This window comes from Quercus robur, chromosome 6, assembly GCF_932294415.1.
Source record: "Quercus robur chromosome 6, dhQueRobu3.1, whole genome shotgun sequence".
In the NCBI taxonomy this organism is placed as follows: domain Eukaryota; kingdom Viridiplantae; phylum Streptophyta; class Magnoliopsida; order Fagales; family Fagaceae; genus Quercus; species Quercus robur.
Genome location: NC_065539.1, coordinates 35,196,882 through 35,216,123, shown reverse-complemented (window position 1 = coordinate 35,216,123; position 19,242 = coordinate 35,196,882). Strand labels below are relative to the sequence as shown.

The 19,242-nt window shown below is 34.5% G+C and overlaps 1 protein-coding gene across 1 annotated transcript; it reads right to left on the bottom strand.

Annotated features, from left to right (window-relative positions):
* Window positions 1-457: 457 nt before the first annotated feature.
* LOC126688583 (uncharacterized) lies at window positions 458-18,189 on the bottom strand. Its single transcript, XM_050383329.1, has 10 exons — window positions 18,012-18,189; window positions 13,385-15,132; window positions 13,148-13,285; window positions 6,292-6,363; window positions 5,024-5,065; window positions 4,833-4,922; window positions 2,646-2,753; window positions 2,376-2,468; window positions 2,142-2,221; window positions 458-1,817 (listed from the first exon to the last, which is right to left on the bottom strand). Exons 2-10 carry the CDS (start codon window positions 14,903-14,905, stop codon window positions 1,052-1,054), a joined length of 2,910 nt encoding a protein of 969 aa, XP_050239286.1. The 5' UTR covers window positions 14,906-15,132; window positions 18,012-18,189; the 3' UTR covers window positions 458-1,051.
* Between the last annotated feature and the right edge of the window lie 1,053 nt (window positions 18,190-19,242).

The following is a 19,242-nucleotide window of genomic DNA, read 5'->3' as shown; positions in this document are numbered from 1 at the left end:
ATATGATTTATATCCTCTCAATTTTCTATTTTCCTACCAAACATAAGTACGTTAAATTAGCATCTTCTCCATACTCCCATTTGTCCATTCTACCAAAGAGCCATACAATAACAGTGTGAAACGAACAATTATATGGTTATGCATCATGATTAAAATGGATACATATTCATTCCGCTGTGAGATACTGCAATTGGGAAACTCAATTATTTGCTATGAGATACTGTGACGGTTTCTGGTCCAGATCAATGGAGAGATTTTCCGCCATCATTTGATCGGATGGTTTCAATCTAGCTATAGAGTATAAGGCAATGCACAGGCTTTGCGTATACAATTTTAATTTTAAACATAGGAACAGCAAGCTAGAACAATCCATCAAACCTCTCCCACAGCATCTGGTTCTCAGCTCAAGTGGTAATTGGTAAATCAGAGGAATATAATTTCAACTTGCCCAGAAGCAACCTAGAAAACAAATTAAATAAATAATCTATAATCAAGCAAAATGGATCATTGCCTCAACTCGGTGCATGAATCCATTTTAAATTTCCAAGAGCATTAAGAAATTGACATAAGATTGTTCATGGGACATAAACCAAGCTAAACAAATCTAAGGGAAAAAATTAGCTCTAGGAATGAAGTTAGTACATTGAGTAAGCAGCACCTAAATACCATTTAGATCAGTAGCCCATACCCTTCCCATCATCATCCTTTGTATACAGTAACAGAGACATTCAGACAAATAATCTCAGAGCTCAAGCAGTATCCAGTGAAGTGCTTGGTGATTAGCTAAAGCCAAGCTCCTCACTACACAGCCAATATGAAGCAATTTCGTAAGATTTCTGCATCCATGCGCCTATACACACTGCACCATGGCCAAAAAACTAAAACATATATATTTGGATCCAAAATTTTGAAATTAACCAATGACTGAGCCCTGCCACATAAAGTAATCAAATGTGTGCTGAGGACCCAGAAGTCAGATTCATCTTCCAGTGGTTGAAGAGACAGGACATTGTACCCTGTAGTCTCACCAAATGCAGTTGTCCAAACATATTCATTTTGGAAACCTCACCCGGTAAAGATCAAGAGCAACAAACTCCACTGTCACAATCCGGTCATCAAAAAGGCGTCCATGCAAACAATGTGCTGCCACACAAGAGGCTTCTGTTCTTCCATACTCAACAAAAACACACCCCAGCTCAAATACATGTCCAAGATCACAATCCCGTTCCTCGTTCTCACCCCGCTCAGCAGCAGCTGATTCAGCAGCCACAATGCCATCCATTCCAACAGAAGCTTCCTGTAACTTATTATCAGCTTCCCCCAAAGTTGACTGATCTTCAACCATCAAATTGTTTTCCAAGCTAATGTCCTTCGCTTCAGTAATATCAGCAACCTTTTCATCATGACAATCCGATTGATTTTGACTGTTCAGCTGGTTAGCGAGTTCTTCAGGAACACCATCTGATATGTTCTCATAGTCCTCAACAACCACGTTACTATCAAGCAGACCCATTTGGCATGACTTGTTCTCTCCATTATCATCAGCAGGTCCATCATCATTGAAGCAAGTTCTTCTCAAAATTATTTCATCTTCTTTGAGTTCTTTGATATCACCAAGAAGGTCTGCCTCACTAATTTTACCAGTATCATGGTCATCATCTTTTCCCGAAGTTTCTGTTTCTGTTTTTTCTTCATCATGAGATAAATCTTGCCAGGCCCCAGCAGATTCCCCATTGTCAATAACTTCAAAGGTCCCCGAGGTGCTCATGTGACTGTTGCTCTGCTTGACAACTTTAACAGATTTCACAGTGCCAAACCTGCACGATTAATCTTATGTAAAATGAGTCTATCTAAAAACACAAAAGAGTAAGGGCCTGTTTGGTTGTAAAGAAAATTCTGAAACATTTTTAAATTAGTAGAATAATATAATAAAAAATTAAAAAAATAAATTTAAATTAATAAATTTCAACGCTTTGTTTATCATAAACTGAGAACAAAAAACAGAAGTCAACATCATTTAGATTTTATCTGAAAATTGGCTTTTGAAAAGTAGTTCTCTGAAAAAAATTTCCCGCGCAGGGGGGTGGGGGTGTGTGGAACCAAGCAGGCCTTATTAAAATGGAAAACAGTTTTATCAGGACCTTGCACACTCCAACCGTATATCTTCAAGAACTTCTTCAACTTCTGGCTCGGGCAGCAATAACAGACTCTCAGGATTGAACTAATTCACATAGGAAAAAAAGAAGATTAGATTGACAAAGAAAATATTATTAGGATATTTGGAAGATTCATGATAATATATAATTAACCCCCCCAAGCCCAAAAAAAGGTCCCCAAGAGTAGAAAAAAAGTAAACTATACTGCAGAAACCCTACCACATTTTTAAGCTTTAGAACTTCTGTGGGCTGTTTGAGAAGTGGCTTTGCAAGCTCGGGGATCCCATAGCAAATAGAATTCCCACCATTTTCCTGCCAGATGTTATTCTCTAGGTCAGTATACATCTCCATAAAAACGTTATAACAGATAATAAAATGGGAGTAGGCTACCTCCCATTACATAGTCCACATACCCACCCAAAAAATAATTAGGATTGTGTTGCATCTCAATTAATTTTTTGATAGAAGGAACAGGGTGATGTTTATTACCAGAAACAATGCATCAGAAATAGCTTGAACTACTGTAAGTACTCGCCCTCCCAACTTCATTCCATTCAAACCAGCACAAGCTTTGGGAGTAACTGATTGATCTACATACTGATAGAGTACACAAAAGTTAGAAGACACCCAAAAGGTCAGAAGAAAAGGTAGTTTCACTCAAATAAAGAAAGCTGAAGAGAATCTAACATTCAAGATTTCACTATAGACGCATACATCAAAGTTCTAAGTGATCCTGATAAATCCAACGACATATTTGTCTGTTGCAAAGAAATTGATATTTATAGACATGACTAAAATAGACTCAATTGAATAAGAGCTAATTAAGCTTAAATACAATGATATATAATTTAGATTGTTTCTTCAATATCATCAGACTTTCCAACAAATGAAGCAAAGTAAAGACCAAGCACATTAAGTCAATATAGGCATTGGTGTCCAACAATGTGAAAAACATGGCCAACTCAACTTAAAAAATTTAAAATTTAAAATTTAAAAAAAGAAAAAGAAAAAGAAAAAGAAAAAACGCTTGAATGCAGGATATGCAACTAAAAATGTCTCCAAAAAGCATGCACGTCAGTGTCTAACACCACATAAGTAGAAGTATTCTCGTTACATAGGCAGAACACAAATAAGATCAAAATGATTATTTTGGGAGTGATTATTATAGTAACCAGACAGTGAAATGTAGGTGAATTTAAGCCCAAAGGGAAAAAAAATGCCCCTTAGTTCATTGTCTTTTATTTTTCTATGTTATGTTTAATTGATTATTATACATTGACTGTTTTAAAAGGAAATGTTACTAATATGTGACTTTTAGTGAAGAAGATGCTTAGGATTTAATAGTTATATGTGAGATGAAGAGTTAGGATTCTAGAGTTACTTAAAGCTATTATAAATAACCTCTTTTGAGTCATTATAGACAGCCTTTCTTATCTAACCTATGAAACTTCATAACCTCTTTTAAGTCATTATTGGCAACATTTTCTTATATAACTTATAAAAGTCCATATTTAAATATTTCTTGTGCTCTTTGAGCTGAGAGATTGATGTTTTAGTGTTTCAATCCCATTTTCTTCCTCTAGCTATAATCTTGTTTTATTGCTGGAAATTTCTTCACAGACCCTTCTTTTACACAATATCTAAGTTCTCCTCACTGTATCAAGTGGTATCAGAACAAAAATATTTTTCATAAAGCAACCACAATCCTTGGGACATACTAGAAGGTGGACTTGAGAATGACATAGAACATGTAGCACAAGGCAGATTGAAGAATCAATTGGTAGGTGTGCGCGGTTGAACTGAAGGATGAAATTTTTTATAGAGTTTGTGCCATAGACTAGGATTCTCCACTGATCTATGATGTCTACTTTAATGAAGGTGATTTAACTGTGAATACTTATACATATTAAAGAAACTATTCAAGAGAGTGATGCATGCTAGGTATTTGATGCAAGTCCTCTGATGATTCAATGACTGGTAGTGGGGGGATTTGAACATGGATGTGTTTGTTGGAAACAACAAGAGGTGGCAGTTGAGCTAAAAGGCTCTTGGCAAGTATTCAATGCAAGTATTAATGGTTTTCTTTTAAAAATGGAAGGTTTACATAAACATGCTGATTTGAATAATTTTACTTGGAAAGATGTGATTTTTAATAATTTTCTATTGACATAATGTTGAATCATGAGAATCTTTATTTTTATGAAGAGAAAGATAAAAGATTTGATTGTGATTAGGAAGAATTTTATGAAGCAAGACTATATTTGATAGGATTCAAGATATGCAAGGACGAGATTGAGCCAATTTTTATAACAAAGTTGTATGGTGCTAGGGTGATGGTAATTTAATATATGTAACTTGTTCATGTTACAAATAGAAGAAAGGTTCTCAAGCTTATTGAAAATATCAAGTACCTCACAAGAGTTACAATATCATAATAAATACTAGATTTTGTATTAAATAGATAGATAAGCAATCATTAAGATCGAAATTTAGATTATGAGAATCTTGTTTAAAATTGTGTTATCTATAGCACATCTGCCATGCCCCACAATGACATAAAAATCTCATTCAAAATGAGAAAAAAAGAAAAAGTTGTGAAAGCAATCACTGCTTTAACATCTTATTAGACAGAATGTATTAGAAACAAAAGTATAGAGGTACAGACTGCTGTATTACCTCAAGAAAAGCACAGCGCTCACTGAGCTCTTCGTTGACCTCAAAGTGGTAAGCCTTCAAAGGTCCAAAGACACTTACGATCTCCATAAGCTGGAAAGCAGAATAAAAAGCCTAGTCACTAAAGATATCCACTTACAAAGGATAATAATAACAACAACAACAACAATAATAATAAAATTGAAAAATATTACCATTTTTGATGAAATAAACTTTGAAATTCCACCAATGAATATCTGCAGAGACAGAGCATAGAAAAAGGATAATAACATACACAACCACAAAGTTAATAAGGGAACACCATGAAACCAAAAAAAAAAAAAAAAGCGTATATAAAATACAAAGAGAAATCCTAAATATTCAGATATGCAATCGCTCTTGAAGCTTTAGAATATGTATATCATGTCAACAAAAAACCTCAGCATACTTCTGACAGCTGGTAATGCTGTAAACACTTCCCCCATCTATTGATATTGATGACGACCCTCATTAAAGTATAATTATATATGTGAAGAAAGAGAGGTAAAGAAAATACATGAACCTTTGAATCACAGGGAAAGAAGTCTGTTCTTGAGTAAAACATACGACACCTTGGGCAATTACAACAAGCACAAAAACATTCTGCAACAATTATGTGACCCTAAAAATACATAAACAAAGAGAATATATATATCCAACTCAAAGCATGACATAATCAGGAATAAGGAATCTTTTCAAAGTGAATATATATGGAAATATATTAACAATTTAACATGGTAAAAATTTTTATAGGTAGATTAAAAACAAAAAGAAATATACAAAAAGGTAAATCCAAGAAGGAAAATGGAAGTTTACTATTATACAATGAAGACATTAAAAGTTTCATCACTTCTGTATGAAACTACATACTGCAACTCCATTGTATATAAACTTAGTTTACTATTAGTTCACTTGGTAAATGGAAACTGGACTATGTGATATAAAGCAGGTAACAATGTATAGGGGTGTCTTCCCATACATCAAGCTATCACATATATACATAGAATTCAACATTGCATACACATGCGGATGTGCCAGAAAATATTCACCACAATAGGGTTATAAAATGATAGAAAAATCCTCAATTTAGTTTGAGCTCAATGTTTTAAAAGATTCAATGGAGTAAAGTAGTATGGATGTCTAGTAATTCGTACTAATATATACCCTAATGGGAATTCACTCTACAGATAACACTTGACAGAATGACTCCAATGAATTCCTATTCTATTTTCTGCCCACTTGCAGTAGTGTAGCTCACCAATGAGAATCTAGTTTACACCAAAAGATACATCCAACCAGGATATGAAATAAAAGATACACTAAAAGAGAGTGAATTAACCACCAACCACTGAAATTATATAGAGTAACTTATGCATGCATAACTTTACGGTCGAGTCTTAATGTAAACATTGTTATATTGAAATTACAAGCTTCATATACATGCCTTGTTAGGTGAATCCTCCACGATATCACTTATTGAATCAACTGCAGCCGCTGATTTCTCCAGATCACCAGTCTGCATGAAAATAGCAACTGTCTGAAAACCTGCTACATGGATAGTAACCACAATATACCTCAGAAACTGCAAAGCAGTGGTAGAAAGTGCTAGTTGAACCAATAATAGCTTCTTTGTATGGCATAGAATAACTTAATCATATCACAGTAAATCATGCTAATAATATAAAAAATGAAAAGAAAAAGAAGATAATAGGAAGCCATAAAATCTAAAACTACAACAAAATTTTTGGATGTTTACTATTAAATAAATAATAATAAATAAACAAAAAAACGCACTAGTATGGTAATCTCATGGGGTTCCATGATAAAATGTCATGAATGAACTCTAAAATTTGAAATGAAATGGTAAAAGGTAACAGTGGGCCATGTTTAAAATCTGAAATCTTTATTTTAGGACCTCCCATCTCCCTAACACAGAATCAATAGCATGAGTGAATTAATCGTCCCATGTATTTCAGATTTTATCCAACAAGAATAGAAACCACAAAAATGTTTTCAAGGTTAAATTAATTATTGGCAACTGAAAGTGTGGATATTTAAATTAATTTGAATGCGCTAAACACCAGAATGCATTATCCAAAACCAAATGAACATTGAAATATTCCAATCAATAAGCAATATGGGAATAAAGCAATAATTATTATCATATAATCCAACGAGCTTTAGTTCGAACCTAAAAAGCACAAACACAACACGACATAGGACATAGCAACAAGGTAATTCTTTAAAAATTAGGACATGACACAGTATTAATTACTCCCTCCATCTCATATTGTTAGGCATGTTTAGAAAAACCAACTTTTTAAAGGAACATCATTTAATGCATTGTCTTTTATATAAAAAGGTACAAGTTCCCAAAACCACCCACTTTAATTTAAATTTTTGTGAAAGAGGGGCATTGACTTTTTCAATAACGTAAAAGGTATGTTAGGAAATTATTTATTGACTTTTCAAAGAGGACTTCATTTTGGGACATCCCAAAATGAAAAGAGGACTAACAATTTGGGATGGTGGAGTAATTATTATATAGTATATATTCTAGGAATGTTTTACATTTTCTTTAGTTAATAATTAAAAAATACAACTAAGCACTCAACTGACCTTAAGAGTAACAGAATAACCGAGTGTTTTAGCCAATATATAAAAAATAGATAATAATTAAAATCAACAATATCATTCAAAAAAAAACAAAAAACAAAAAAAAAAAAAAAAATTGTGGTGGAGAATTTGCTGACTTTTGACAATGCCAAGCGTTTTTGTAACAGAATGGTTTGCATTTAATCTATTAAGTCGTGTCTTTCTGCCAAAAAATAAAAAAAAAAGTTCAGAAAACAGGCTTTTATCTTCTTATAGAGAGAGGTTTCAAGAGCACCCAAACAACTAAAGCCACAATTGGTCAAGACAAAGAGTGAGGCTGATGAACTAAAAGTAGTGCCGATGTGCCTCGATCTGCTTCAATGTGTGTAGATATTCTTTGATGAGTGTAGATCAAGGGAGGAAGAGCGAGAGAGAAGACTATTTGGCTGTTCCAGAGAGAGAGAGAGAGAGAGAGAGAGAGAGAGAGAGAGAGAGAGAGAGAGAGAGAGAGAGAGAGAGAGAGAGAGAGAGAATCATTACGGCTTTTGAAGCTTCATCAATGGCTTTGAATGTGGTAAGTTGTCAAAAGTCATATTTTTTCTTCTTTTTTTTACTCCCATTGTGTCTAGACTGTGTTGCTACAACGTCTCCAACATGCCTAAAACATGTCCAAAATTTTAATTTTTTTGCCAGTAATGCATGCAACTATGTCCCAGGCATGCTCATGTATTACAGACATGTAGGGCTCTTTTGATGTTTCTTAGGGTCAAATGCACTTCCTCCATCCAACATCCAAGATTAACGACCCACAACATCCAAGATTAACTTATACAGTTATGACTGTTACTTCTCTATACCAATACTCAAGTCAATATACTACACAATCAATACATAGTCTGAGCATAACTACCAGAAAACTGCCCTTTTCATAACATTTTCTGAACAGCACAATTTGCTCCATATACATGTCTATAAGCAACATAATTATTTTGATGTGAATCTTCTTCACTGAAGTTTACAGATATGGGAATGACTTCTCTAAAATAAAAGGCCACCTTCATTCGTCTGCTATGAGAAACATGCCCGCACCAACCATATCTTTGCTTTCAGGACAGAGGGAGTACAAATGAGTATCTGAAGAGACACAAGTGGGTTTTTTTTTTTAATTGAAAAATCACAAACTTAAGAAATCTCTTTTTAATTTTTTTTTCCCCTTTTTGTCTTTAACTTCTTTTTAAACTCTTTTTTTTTTCCTTTTTTATCCATCTTTTCTCCCTTCCCAGATTCTGGTTAAGATAGTATTCGACTTGGGTTAGAAAATAGATTATGGGTTAAGGGTGAGAATAAGGAATAAATAATGACGCCAAAAGTCCAAAACAAACATAAGACTGGAGAGATCACTAATGCATCTCAAGTTACCAGAAGAAGGAATCGCATTTCTTGGTCTAGGTTTAAGCAACATCCACAATATTGAGGCACTTCATCTCATATAAACCAAATTGGCTACAATATGCTTTGTCAAGTGTGAAGACTTACAGCCCTATAAAAGGCCTTGCTAGAGGTTATGGAGGGCTAAAGTCAATAAAAGAAGGTTGCGTCAATGCATTTATGAGAGGATTGAAGAAAAACCAAATAAGGAAAATAAAGAAATTTGGTCAAGATGGTTTGTTCACATGCAAGCACACAACAAATACAGAAGATAAAACTAATAAGGACAAGTGATCTGGTTCAAATTGAAAGCAGTACAAAAACATGAGAAATACCACCTAGAATTGAAACAGGGGTTGTGAGAAAAGAAAGGCCTGCAATTAATTCATTTATAAATAATAAACAAAGCTACACACAGTTAAACACAGAATGGTTCATTTAGACAGTCTTATGTAGGTAGTGTAAGACTTCATTAAACATAAACTGTCGATCACTTTCCATCTCTTCATCTTAAACACATAATGTGATGAAAACTGAAAAGGGTGTCATCATAAAACTAGTCCAACCCATTAATATGCACAACTATACAAACAAAGGAGATCATTTCTTATCTTAAGTTTCTTGTGCCATGTGTAAAGGAATATAAAATAAAAATTTTAAAAAAAAAAAGAAGAAAGAAAAAAGAAGAGAATTACAAAACAAGAGGGAGGTCAACTTATATAACTTGGGATGCAGCAATATGCTAACTTATTAGCGCATAACAGTAACTGGTGTTCAAAAAACATTTCGTAACAATAAAATACTTATCTACTTATCAAAAAAAGTTCTGGTGTTACAAAAAGGTAAAATTGCCAGGTCAAATATAGCAATAAGAAAATTCAAACTGCAGATACTTCCACTGAGAATGAGAGCAGACATCCTACAAGAACTACATCTCACAGCATCTTAAAATTTGAACACCAAATAAGAACGTTGTATCACATGTCATATAAAATCTACTACTCTTAAGAGCCTCGATCAATGACCCCAACCATCCAGAAAAGAAAAAACTGCAAGCACATCAAATTTGTCACTACACCTGGAAATCTTCTTATTTAGGAGTCAGCTTCATCACCATCCTGAATGTGAATTACGACATACGCAACATAAACACCCTATTTAAGAGATTCCAACATGGCAGTCAGAAAATAACTCACGTAACGGGACAAATAGATCATTCGATGTGCAATAGAAAACTCTTGAAGATACAAAACAGTTCCTGGTGTTAAGTGTGACAAGCAATCTCAATTTGCTTCCAAGGTGCAAGAATAAATAAGGAACCTATCAAAATTAAAGATGTATCACATAGAAATTCACAATGACAGGACCCTTCAATAGTTTCAAGGATTAGTGATTACCCCAACCCCATCAAAGGCCAATACTCAGTATTGTATTGCTATTGGGATAGCCTTCAGCATTTTTACGTACAATTGATGTACCATCATGTACATTGGATGGCCTTGCCCATCTAGAGTAATCTATGTGTCCATCTTCTACACATTCATTCAGAATGGAGAGCGGGAGATGGGGAGAGACCTTAATTTCATTAAAGTTCCAAAATTAAGCTTTCTTGGAATTTTTCCTTTTGTCTCCTAAGGAATAAGATACAGAGAAAATGAAGCTAACTCTATACATGACATTCTGATCCTGAACTTTAATTGCCCAGACACACCAAGGCCACAGTAAGGAAGGTACAAAAGAAAGGCTATATTATAAGGAAGGTTGAGGGCAGTGAGGCCTGGGATTTAAGCTTATACATCACTGGCCCAAAAATGAATTTGCACAACAAATTTAGTCAAAGTAACTTTCTCTTTCTAACAAATAAGCTCATAGGACTGAATTCTTTTTTGGTAAGTATTGGACTTTTTTTTTTGGGATAAATTTTGGTAAGTATAGGACTTACAATTCCATAATTATAGAAACAACAATTAGCATTAAACGGTTTTCTATCTAATGAAACTTATTTTGAGCTTGTTTGTAAGAAAATATTTTACTGACACTTGAGGCTAAAACCTCAAAGTAGCAAATGGTTCTGATCAGATCCGTAGTGCACATTCCTGCTCAAGTCCAACCACCGTGAATTGGTCATGGAGTTACAAAAATAGTAACAAAAGGCAGTGATAAAACCTATTTCTAGTCAATGGTTTCCCTAAGCAATTCATCACTATTAATTAACATTGACAGCCTTAATGTAACATGTGGTACAAATGCATTACCACTAGATGGTTAGACTATTATTTACTTTGTATGCAAACTGAACATTGTTGAGTTGTTGAAAACCCTTCTATACGCAAACAATAATGCATAATTTTTGGAGGGTAATTCCACCTTTCCTCCCTTTAAGTATAGGGAAGTTGCAATGTCCCCCTTTTTAGTTTATAAGGTATAAGCATCCCCACATATCTTTTCGTAACGAGCACTTTACCCACACCCATTAATATTTTCCATCAAATTAACATAAAATTCATACTTTTTTTAAGAATGTATCTAGACCTACAAGTTAATGACCTTAATACCCTCCAATAGCAAACATATCATATGCAATTTGAAGTGTCATCATTGTGCATGTGATGTGTTTGTTATTGGAGGGTAATAAGGTCACTAACATGTTGGTTCATACTCATTTAAAAATAAATAAATAAATAACTTTCCATTAATTTGATGGAAAATACTAACATCAGGGGTGAAGTTCTCATTACGAAAAGATAAGAGGGGACATTGTTACGTGTTAAATTAATGGGGGGAGATTGCACTGCCATATACTCAAGGGGCAAAAGTGCAATTTTCCCTCTTTTTTATAATAAGTAACCCCAAGGAGAAAGGGAGCAGGAGATTCGTAGTGACTCCATTTCATTAGGCATGGCCCAGTCAATACCCCGTGGGGGTCATAATGCATAATGTATAATATATTTAAAGGAAAGGGTTACAAATTCATATGGAAAATTAATAAATAGTAGAATTGCTCCACATCAATGAGACCATTCCACCAAGGCAGTACATCTAATAAACCTACTAATAGAAGTGATGATTAATGTCATATGGGGTAAAATTGAAACTACTCATGAAAATTTTCAAGCCCTAGATTCCAAATCATTTGCCTTTTAAAGAACTTATTTCATGAATAAACTTTGATTTCCATCATGGGAAATATTCATAACGTAATTCACAAAAAATACTTTGCTATTAGATATTTTTCATAACCGACATACTTTCCACAGCTTTCCACTCAGCTTCTGAAAATTAAATCTTTGTTTTACAAATGATAAGTTAAATAAATGTATCTTTTAATTAGTAACAAGCAGGAAAAAGCGGCTCTTTACCACCCAATATTCCAGCCTAAATCTTGGCTAGAAACAGGAAAGAGTCATGTCTTTAATTGTTTTTTTATTTGATAAATGAAAGAGTCATGTCTGTAATTAATTCCTATTCAGCCCCATTCCAACCATTTTCCAAACTATTTGAGAGAGCATTGTCAGTTACACTAAAGACTCAGGATGACAAGCCAGATCAAAAACCTAATGCATAGTATTCACTTCCAAGGCTGTAGGCTTACAATTAGCTTTTGACCCCTTCTACCAAGCTCCAAGCTAGTTTGGGTTAAGATCAAGGTAGATTGATTAGATATTGCCTCCTAACAACCCACTGCAAACATCCAAACACCCAGGGGTTTGGCACAGTTTTAAACTTTTGGCCATCCTAAGGTCATGCCTGTTTTAAAATCAGAAATGAACTTGGCTATTAAAGTGGCTTTTCTTGCATTTTATTGCAGCAATTTAAGTTTAAAATTTCAACCATCAACAGTAGGTCACACCTCATTCTTACTTTGATTGAGTTAAAAACTGGCATGCTCTTTAATTAGAGGATGTGGAAATGTAGATTCACAAATAAGATAACTCCAGTATAGCTCACATAACCAGTCACAAGACATATTTTGGCCAAAATAACCACACTTTATCCAGAACATCTGACAAATCACACTAATGAAGTAAACACTTCTATGCAAAACCATAAAGCAATATATTAAGTCAAAGATCCTACATCTTACATGCAAATAGAAATGATTAACAAGCTTCTAAGATTCAACAGATTCCCAATTACTTTTAAAAGAAAATAATAAACTAAAAGAATATAAACTTCATACATTCAACAGATAAGATATAAATAAAAAAGCAACATTAAAAGCAATATAAGGCTATAAAGAAGATTAAAAAGGAGATGGTTAGGATAGTCATTCTTACTGCCACTTCAACAAAGTCTTTAGGGCGTCTGACTTTGAGAATGGAGCCAGAGAAGGAACCGCCATCAAAAGAAAGGGCTGCCAAAGCATCCTCAGGTGTAAGAAATTCTAAAAGCGCCTGGCCCTTCTCTTTATACATCTGCAATTAAATATGGAAAGGCGTTCAAAGTTCTTTAAATCATACCAACCTGCATGAAAAGAATGAAGTGTGATATTACCCCAAAAAATGAACACTTACAATACAATTGATACATGGCTGGGGTTCTTGGATATGATTAACACCAGAAGTCAGCAAAAACTTATTAAAGCATTCCACTACAGCTTTCTCTGAGGCAGAAGCTGGTATATTTTCTACATAAAGCCTCCTCATAGGCCGAGTAGCTTGTGTTAGTTGAACAGAGTCAAACGAGTAATTCTTCTTTGATAAGAAAGAGTTAGACACCGCAGAAAGAGACTTCACTGTGGTGGAAGCAGCAGAAACAGCATTGACCATCTCATTTCCAGTTGAGGCTACATCCTGCTTTGATGACTGAAAATTCGAAGGATCTGAACCAGAAACAACAGCAGCTATTCCAACTGGTGGGAGATCCCACCCAGCACTTTTCTTCTCTGGTGAACGACCATATGGGGAAGGAGTCTTAATAGCAGCCTCAGATTTTCTCTTCCTTGGTGAATAGCCACCAAGTCCACTTGTGTATCCACTATGTCGCCGATAATGGCTACTCGAACCATTACTTGATACTCTGTTCCTGTCAATATCTGAATGTTGTCGTCCGGACCTATCTCTAAGAGAATGTGAGGACAACTCTCTGTGCTCCCCACCATGGTGAGAATTATGCTTGTGTGCCCTTGTTGATGGTGAAATGGACCTTCTAATTTTGTCTTCACGTTCTCTACTCCTTGACCGTCTCCTTTTCCTTGACTCTTCACGTGTTGATGGCGAAACTGACCTCTTATTTCTGTCCTCACGTTCTCTACTCCTTGACCGTCTCCTTTTTCTTGGTTCTTCATAACGTGATTTTGATGACTCCTTCCTCTCTTTTCTATCTGAAATATCTAAATCATGTTGTTTCCTTGGGTCATGTTTCTTTGCAGTATTCCGGTCTCTATTAGTCTCATCAACTCCATTTCTGTATTTTCTCTTGCTTCCTCTTTCAAGGCCTTCCCTACTTCTTTCTGCATGTCTATCCCTATCAGCCAAATCTCTAGAGTGCTTCTCTTCAGGTTCATTTTCAGAATCATCAGTTGACCACTCATCATTTTTTCTCCTAACATGTTTTTGGTGGTTGTTTCTTCCTAGTTTATCCTTATAGCTCATATCTTTGTTGTCTTTATCCTTCAATTCGGTATTTGACAAACGACTTTCTCTGTCCTTTCTCTTAACTAAAGCATCTTCCTTCATAGAACTATTCTCTTCTTTCTTTCTGGAACCTGCCTTCACTAATTTCTCAGATACATGCTTTTCCACAACAGGAGAAGAATCATTATTACGTTTGTAACCCCTTTCAGATTCAAAAGCATCAGAAACATTCTCAACAGTTTCTTCCTTTAATAATATGTGCCCTGATTCAAAGGTTCCCTCTTTCACATTTTCAGACAACAACTTGTTTTCCCTTCTAAGCATAATCTCGTCAAAGCTGAAAGGCCTTGTCCGAGCAGCACTTTCTTCATCATACTCACGCAGGGAATGCCTACTACTTTTATCATGCTTTTCTTTTAGCCGACTAGATCTGTTCGTCTTCCGACTAGATCTGTTCATCTTCCTGTGATAAAAAGATTCCAGTGCTCTAATAGAGTTTGGAGTATGTTCAGCCCAGTAACCAAATATTAAAGGTAACCTAAAGGTCAGGTCCTGAAAATTTGAGTTAGGCCGTCTCTAAGTGAAAATCAGAGCAACCCCAAGAAAAAAACAGCCCATTGTCCATGTCAAGGTTATTTTCAGCTACTGATCCACTCAACTTCAACAAGCTCCAGCCATTCTAAATACTGTAACAGAAAAAAGTGGTTCAAATAATTACAATCAAGTTCTAGACCATGGAATAATCGAAAGAGGTAAAAGAAACTGTGACATCATCAAAGGAGATCTCAAATAATTTAAAGCCACTGGTGAATCAATCAGCTAGCCATGTAAAGTATAGATAATCTAAAATTCATCCTAGACCTAACTACAGCTGTTGAAAAAAGAGACATTCAAGTAGGCAGAGCATGAACAACAGTATCAATAATGAATAACGATCTAAAGTTCATAAAATCAGGAGCATTCAGAAAATAGAAGATGAAGAAGTGGAAAGGACACTGCCTGTTGCAGATGTTCAATCGTACAGGGACCTCAGAAATTCAAGACTTAATCGATGAGAAGTGGTGATCAACGCCATTGAAAACAGACTATTCCACTCCCTTCAAAAGTCCACATAAGTCAATGTACTGCATCATTCTAAACAGCACAATTTTTTTGACGAACAAATTTTTTTCCCAACAAGCAAGCAGCTCACTAACTTTCTTGGAATAACCCACTAAACTTCAAATAGGGAAATTGCTAGAGACTACAATCCTCTCAAACCAACCAGCAAAGACGATCAACTATTTCACTATAATTTTTGCACATACGACAATAATCCACAAAAATAACTCTCCTCTTGATGAATTTATCTATAGTTAAAATTTAACCCACTGCAGAAGTCCTTGTAAAAAACACAACTGTTCAAGGAACATGTATACACCATGCACTTCAATGCTGGTAGGAAATAACTACGTATGAATAGGCTAGAATCTCCATATTCACTCCATAGTAAAGGTTTCATTTCTTAAAAAATACTTTTTTATAAGAAAAAAAAGATGACCTTATTAAAAAGGAGAGAAACCTCAGATACACGGAGAATATAAAAGGTATTCTTAAAGAAACTACAAGTCAAAATTCAAAAGATCTTTAAAAAAAAATGGAAACGGGATGTATACTGCCTCAAGCAGTCATCCAATCATACAATGAATTCAAGAATTAAAAAAAAAAATATGATGAGGAAGTCCAATTCCAACAAAATTTATACTATTCCTCTCTCTCTCTCTCTCTCTCTCTAGATTGTCCACATTACCCACAAGGGAACAGCATTCCAAATTCTTCTACTCTTACAGCTACCAAATTCCCTTGCCAACATGCAAACAACTAAATCACGTTATTTGGAATCACCAAAAAGACAAAACACAAACCATCAAAACTATCTTACCACCATCCAATGTAGTAAAAAATGATAAACTGATGCCTCACTACTTTTGCACGAGTTCTTCTTTCAAAGATTGTCTACTCTACTGTTTAAATCTTTTCCAATGCTATTGTACATGTGAAAGACAAAACCCACTCAAAACATCATAAAACAACAGAACCTCAAATTTTCCAGACCGTGCTAATAATTTCCTAGACATTTTATCCTCACCTCAACTAGAAAGAAATTAGGATTGCAATTCCCAATCCAGAAAAGCACAGGAAAAATAGAAGGATTCCAATAGAGCACTTCAGGTCAAGGAAAATATCTTCCAAAAGAAGAATCGCCGTACATAAAATCAATAAAATATCACCAACTCTATCAGACAATATACTGCATTTCCATTATCACTAACCCCTCACCCATCAATATCTTGATACAATGCTTCACACTCATTCTCTTTATACAAAGGGTTGCCTATCAAAGACATTGGAATTGGATTAGGAAAGATATCAACACCGACACTATTACTAGTGTGTGTGTGTGTGTGTGTGTGGGTTGCCTATCAAAGACATTGGAATTGGATTAGGAAAGATATCAACACCGACACTATTACTAGTGTGTGTGTGTGTGTGTGTTATAAGTAATAGAAGTTTTATTGATAAAGTAAAAGTACACTCTATGTTCACGATGATGAACACATAGTACCTAAAGTAATTACAAGCATATCAAATAGTAGATGGAGAATATTCCCCATTGCTTAATGCGGTGTCTTTGAAAGGAAAGAAATAGTAGATGTTTTGAAGATGTCGAGAGATCCATACCTGACCTCAAGTTTTTTTTTTCTTTAGAACTTTATTTGATTGGTTGTCTGTTTTGCAAAACCAATCATTCTCCTCTCTTCTTGTTTTTCTTGATTCTTGTAATTTTTATTCTTAATTGTTGACCCCTGTACACTCCCTGTGTACTAGGGCGTCCTTTTTTTGATATTAATAAAGCTTATTACTTTAAAAAAAAAAAAGCATATCAAATAGAAATTCTAACAGTGTGCTGGAAATCGCAAATTGATGTACAGTGCTTAAAACCCCAAACCCAAGGCCAATCAACCAAAGTCCGGATTAGCAAGGATGGACATAGCGTGTAGCATTATTGATTTATTATGCTACACCTACCAACAATTTTTTTTTTTTAGATCCAATTTAAATTAATGCACAAGACGAAACCAATTAATGGAAGTTATAATAAAGGATAAAACTCATGTACAGTTCCTTAGGTGTAATACATTAGGTTCTCCAATTAAATTCAAATACATGACTGTATTGCATTTAATTCTCCTAGGGAAATAATCGAAAGATAAATACTGTACCTAAGTTTTGTCCAAAAAGTAATACTCCTTTAATTTCTTATCAAAAAACCGTAATTAAAAAAATTTGAACTACATAATTTCGACAAAAACCAATAAAACCAAAGCCTCCATTCAATCACATTGTCTTATTTCACTACGGCTTATTATTTTTGGGGAAGAAACGTTTCAATTTAGTGTTAAATTCTGGTCCTGAAGTTTTCAGGGAAATTAAATGGAGGAAGGCAATCTAGACCAAATTATATAAGCACGTAAAGAGTAAAAAAGAAAGGGGAAAAGATGAGGCGGCTACTAGAGAGTTGTACCTTTTGGACGAGAAAGTGTGGTGGCGGCGGCGAAGTTGAATGGCTGAGCACAGTTGAAGTTACTGTATGGCCTCTCAGCTCTGGTATTAGTATTGTATTGGGATGAAAACCTAGGGAGAAAGAAGGAGAGCGCTACCCATTATTTTTTTTCAGTTATCCGCATTCCGTAAAATGGACTCACTCTTTTTTTTTTGTTACCCACCGGTGACTTCTCTTATCACTCCTCAACTTAGCTAACTGACACGTGTATTACTTTTGGTATTTTTTTTTTTTAATTATGTTATACCAACTCCAAAATTTTAAAAATGTAAATATTGTACGTTCCATTTATTTCACTAAAAATATTTGTAGTGTTTTTTTTTTTTTTTAACCATAAATCTTTTTGTAACATTTTGGTAAAATGTTTTACAAAAATACATCATAGGTCTCTTTCATCTGATAGATGGGCCGCCAATAGAGTTCGGATAACACCGATTTTGTGTAACTTGTGAGTAGAAAATTTTATGTCAAACCAAACAGCTGAAGATGTTTAACTAAAAATGTTTCAAATGTAGAATGTTTTTAGCGGAAACATTTTACAACAAAACAAATAAAGCGTTACAATCTCTCCTTCTCCAATTATCAAATTTAAAAAAAAAAAAAAAAAAAAAAAAAACAAACAAACAAACAAACGGATGTGGCAATTAACATGATTAATAGAGATTTTAACATCACAATAAACACATGTTTGACTAACTTTTATGTGCTTAGTGACACATTAATTTATAAAGTTAATGTAGTAAAATTTGTAATATGGCATAAAATTTTTATTTTTTGATACATTTCAAGTGGGATATTTTTTCTCCAAACTAATTGGAAAGATGGACATCCGAAAATGCCTTTGACCTAAAGATAATTGGAATACTCACCACATTGATTTTTCTTTTCTTATTATGAGGAGATTTTACTCTTTTTCTCTTTCCTTACTACAATAATTTAAACCAACTTCTTTTTTAGGGTAAAACCAAACAACGCTACTAATTACAAGACTCTTGACGAAAATGTAAAATTCTCCCAAGAAATTACATATACATAATGTAGGGACACAAAATCTTCAGCGGCCCATCAACGTTGTTGGGCTCGCGCAAGGAAAATCCCTCACAATGATATTTGTAGAGAGTGGGCTTAACAAAAGGCCAGCGTTGGGTCGAGGGGCGGCATCTCGGGCCGGACTACAGGCATACCGACATGA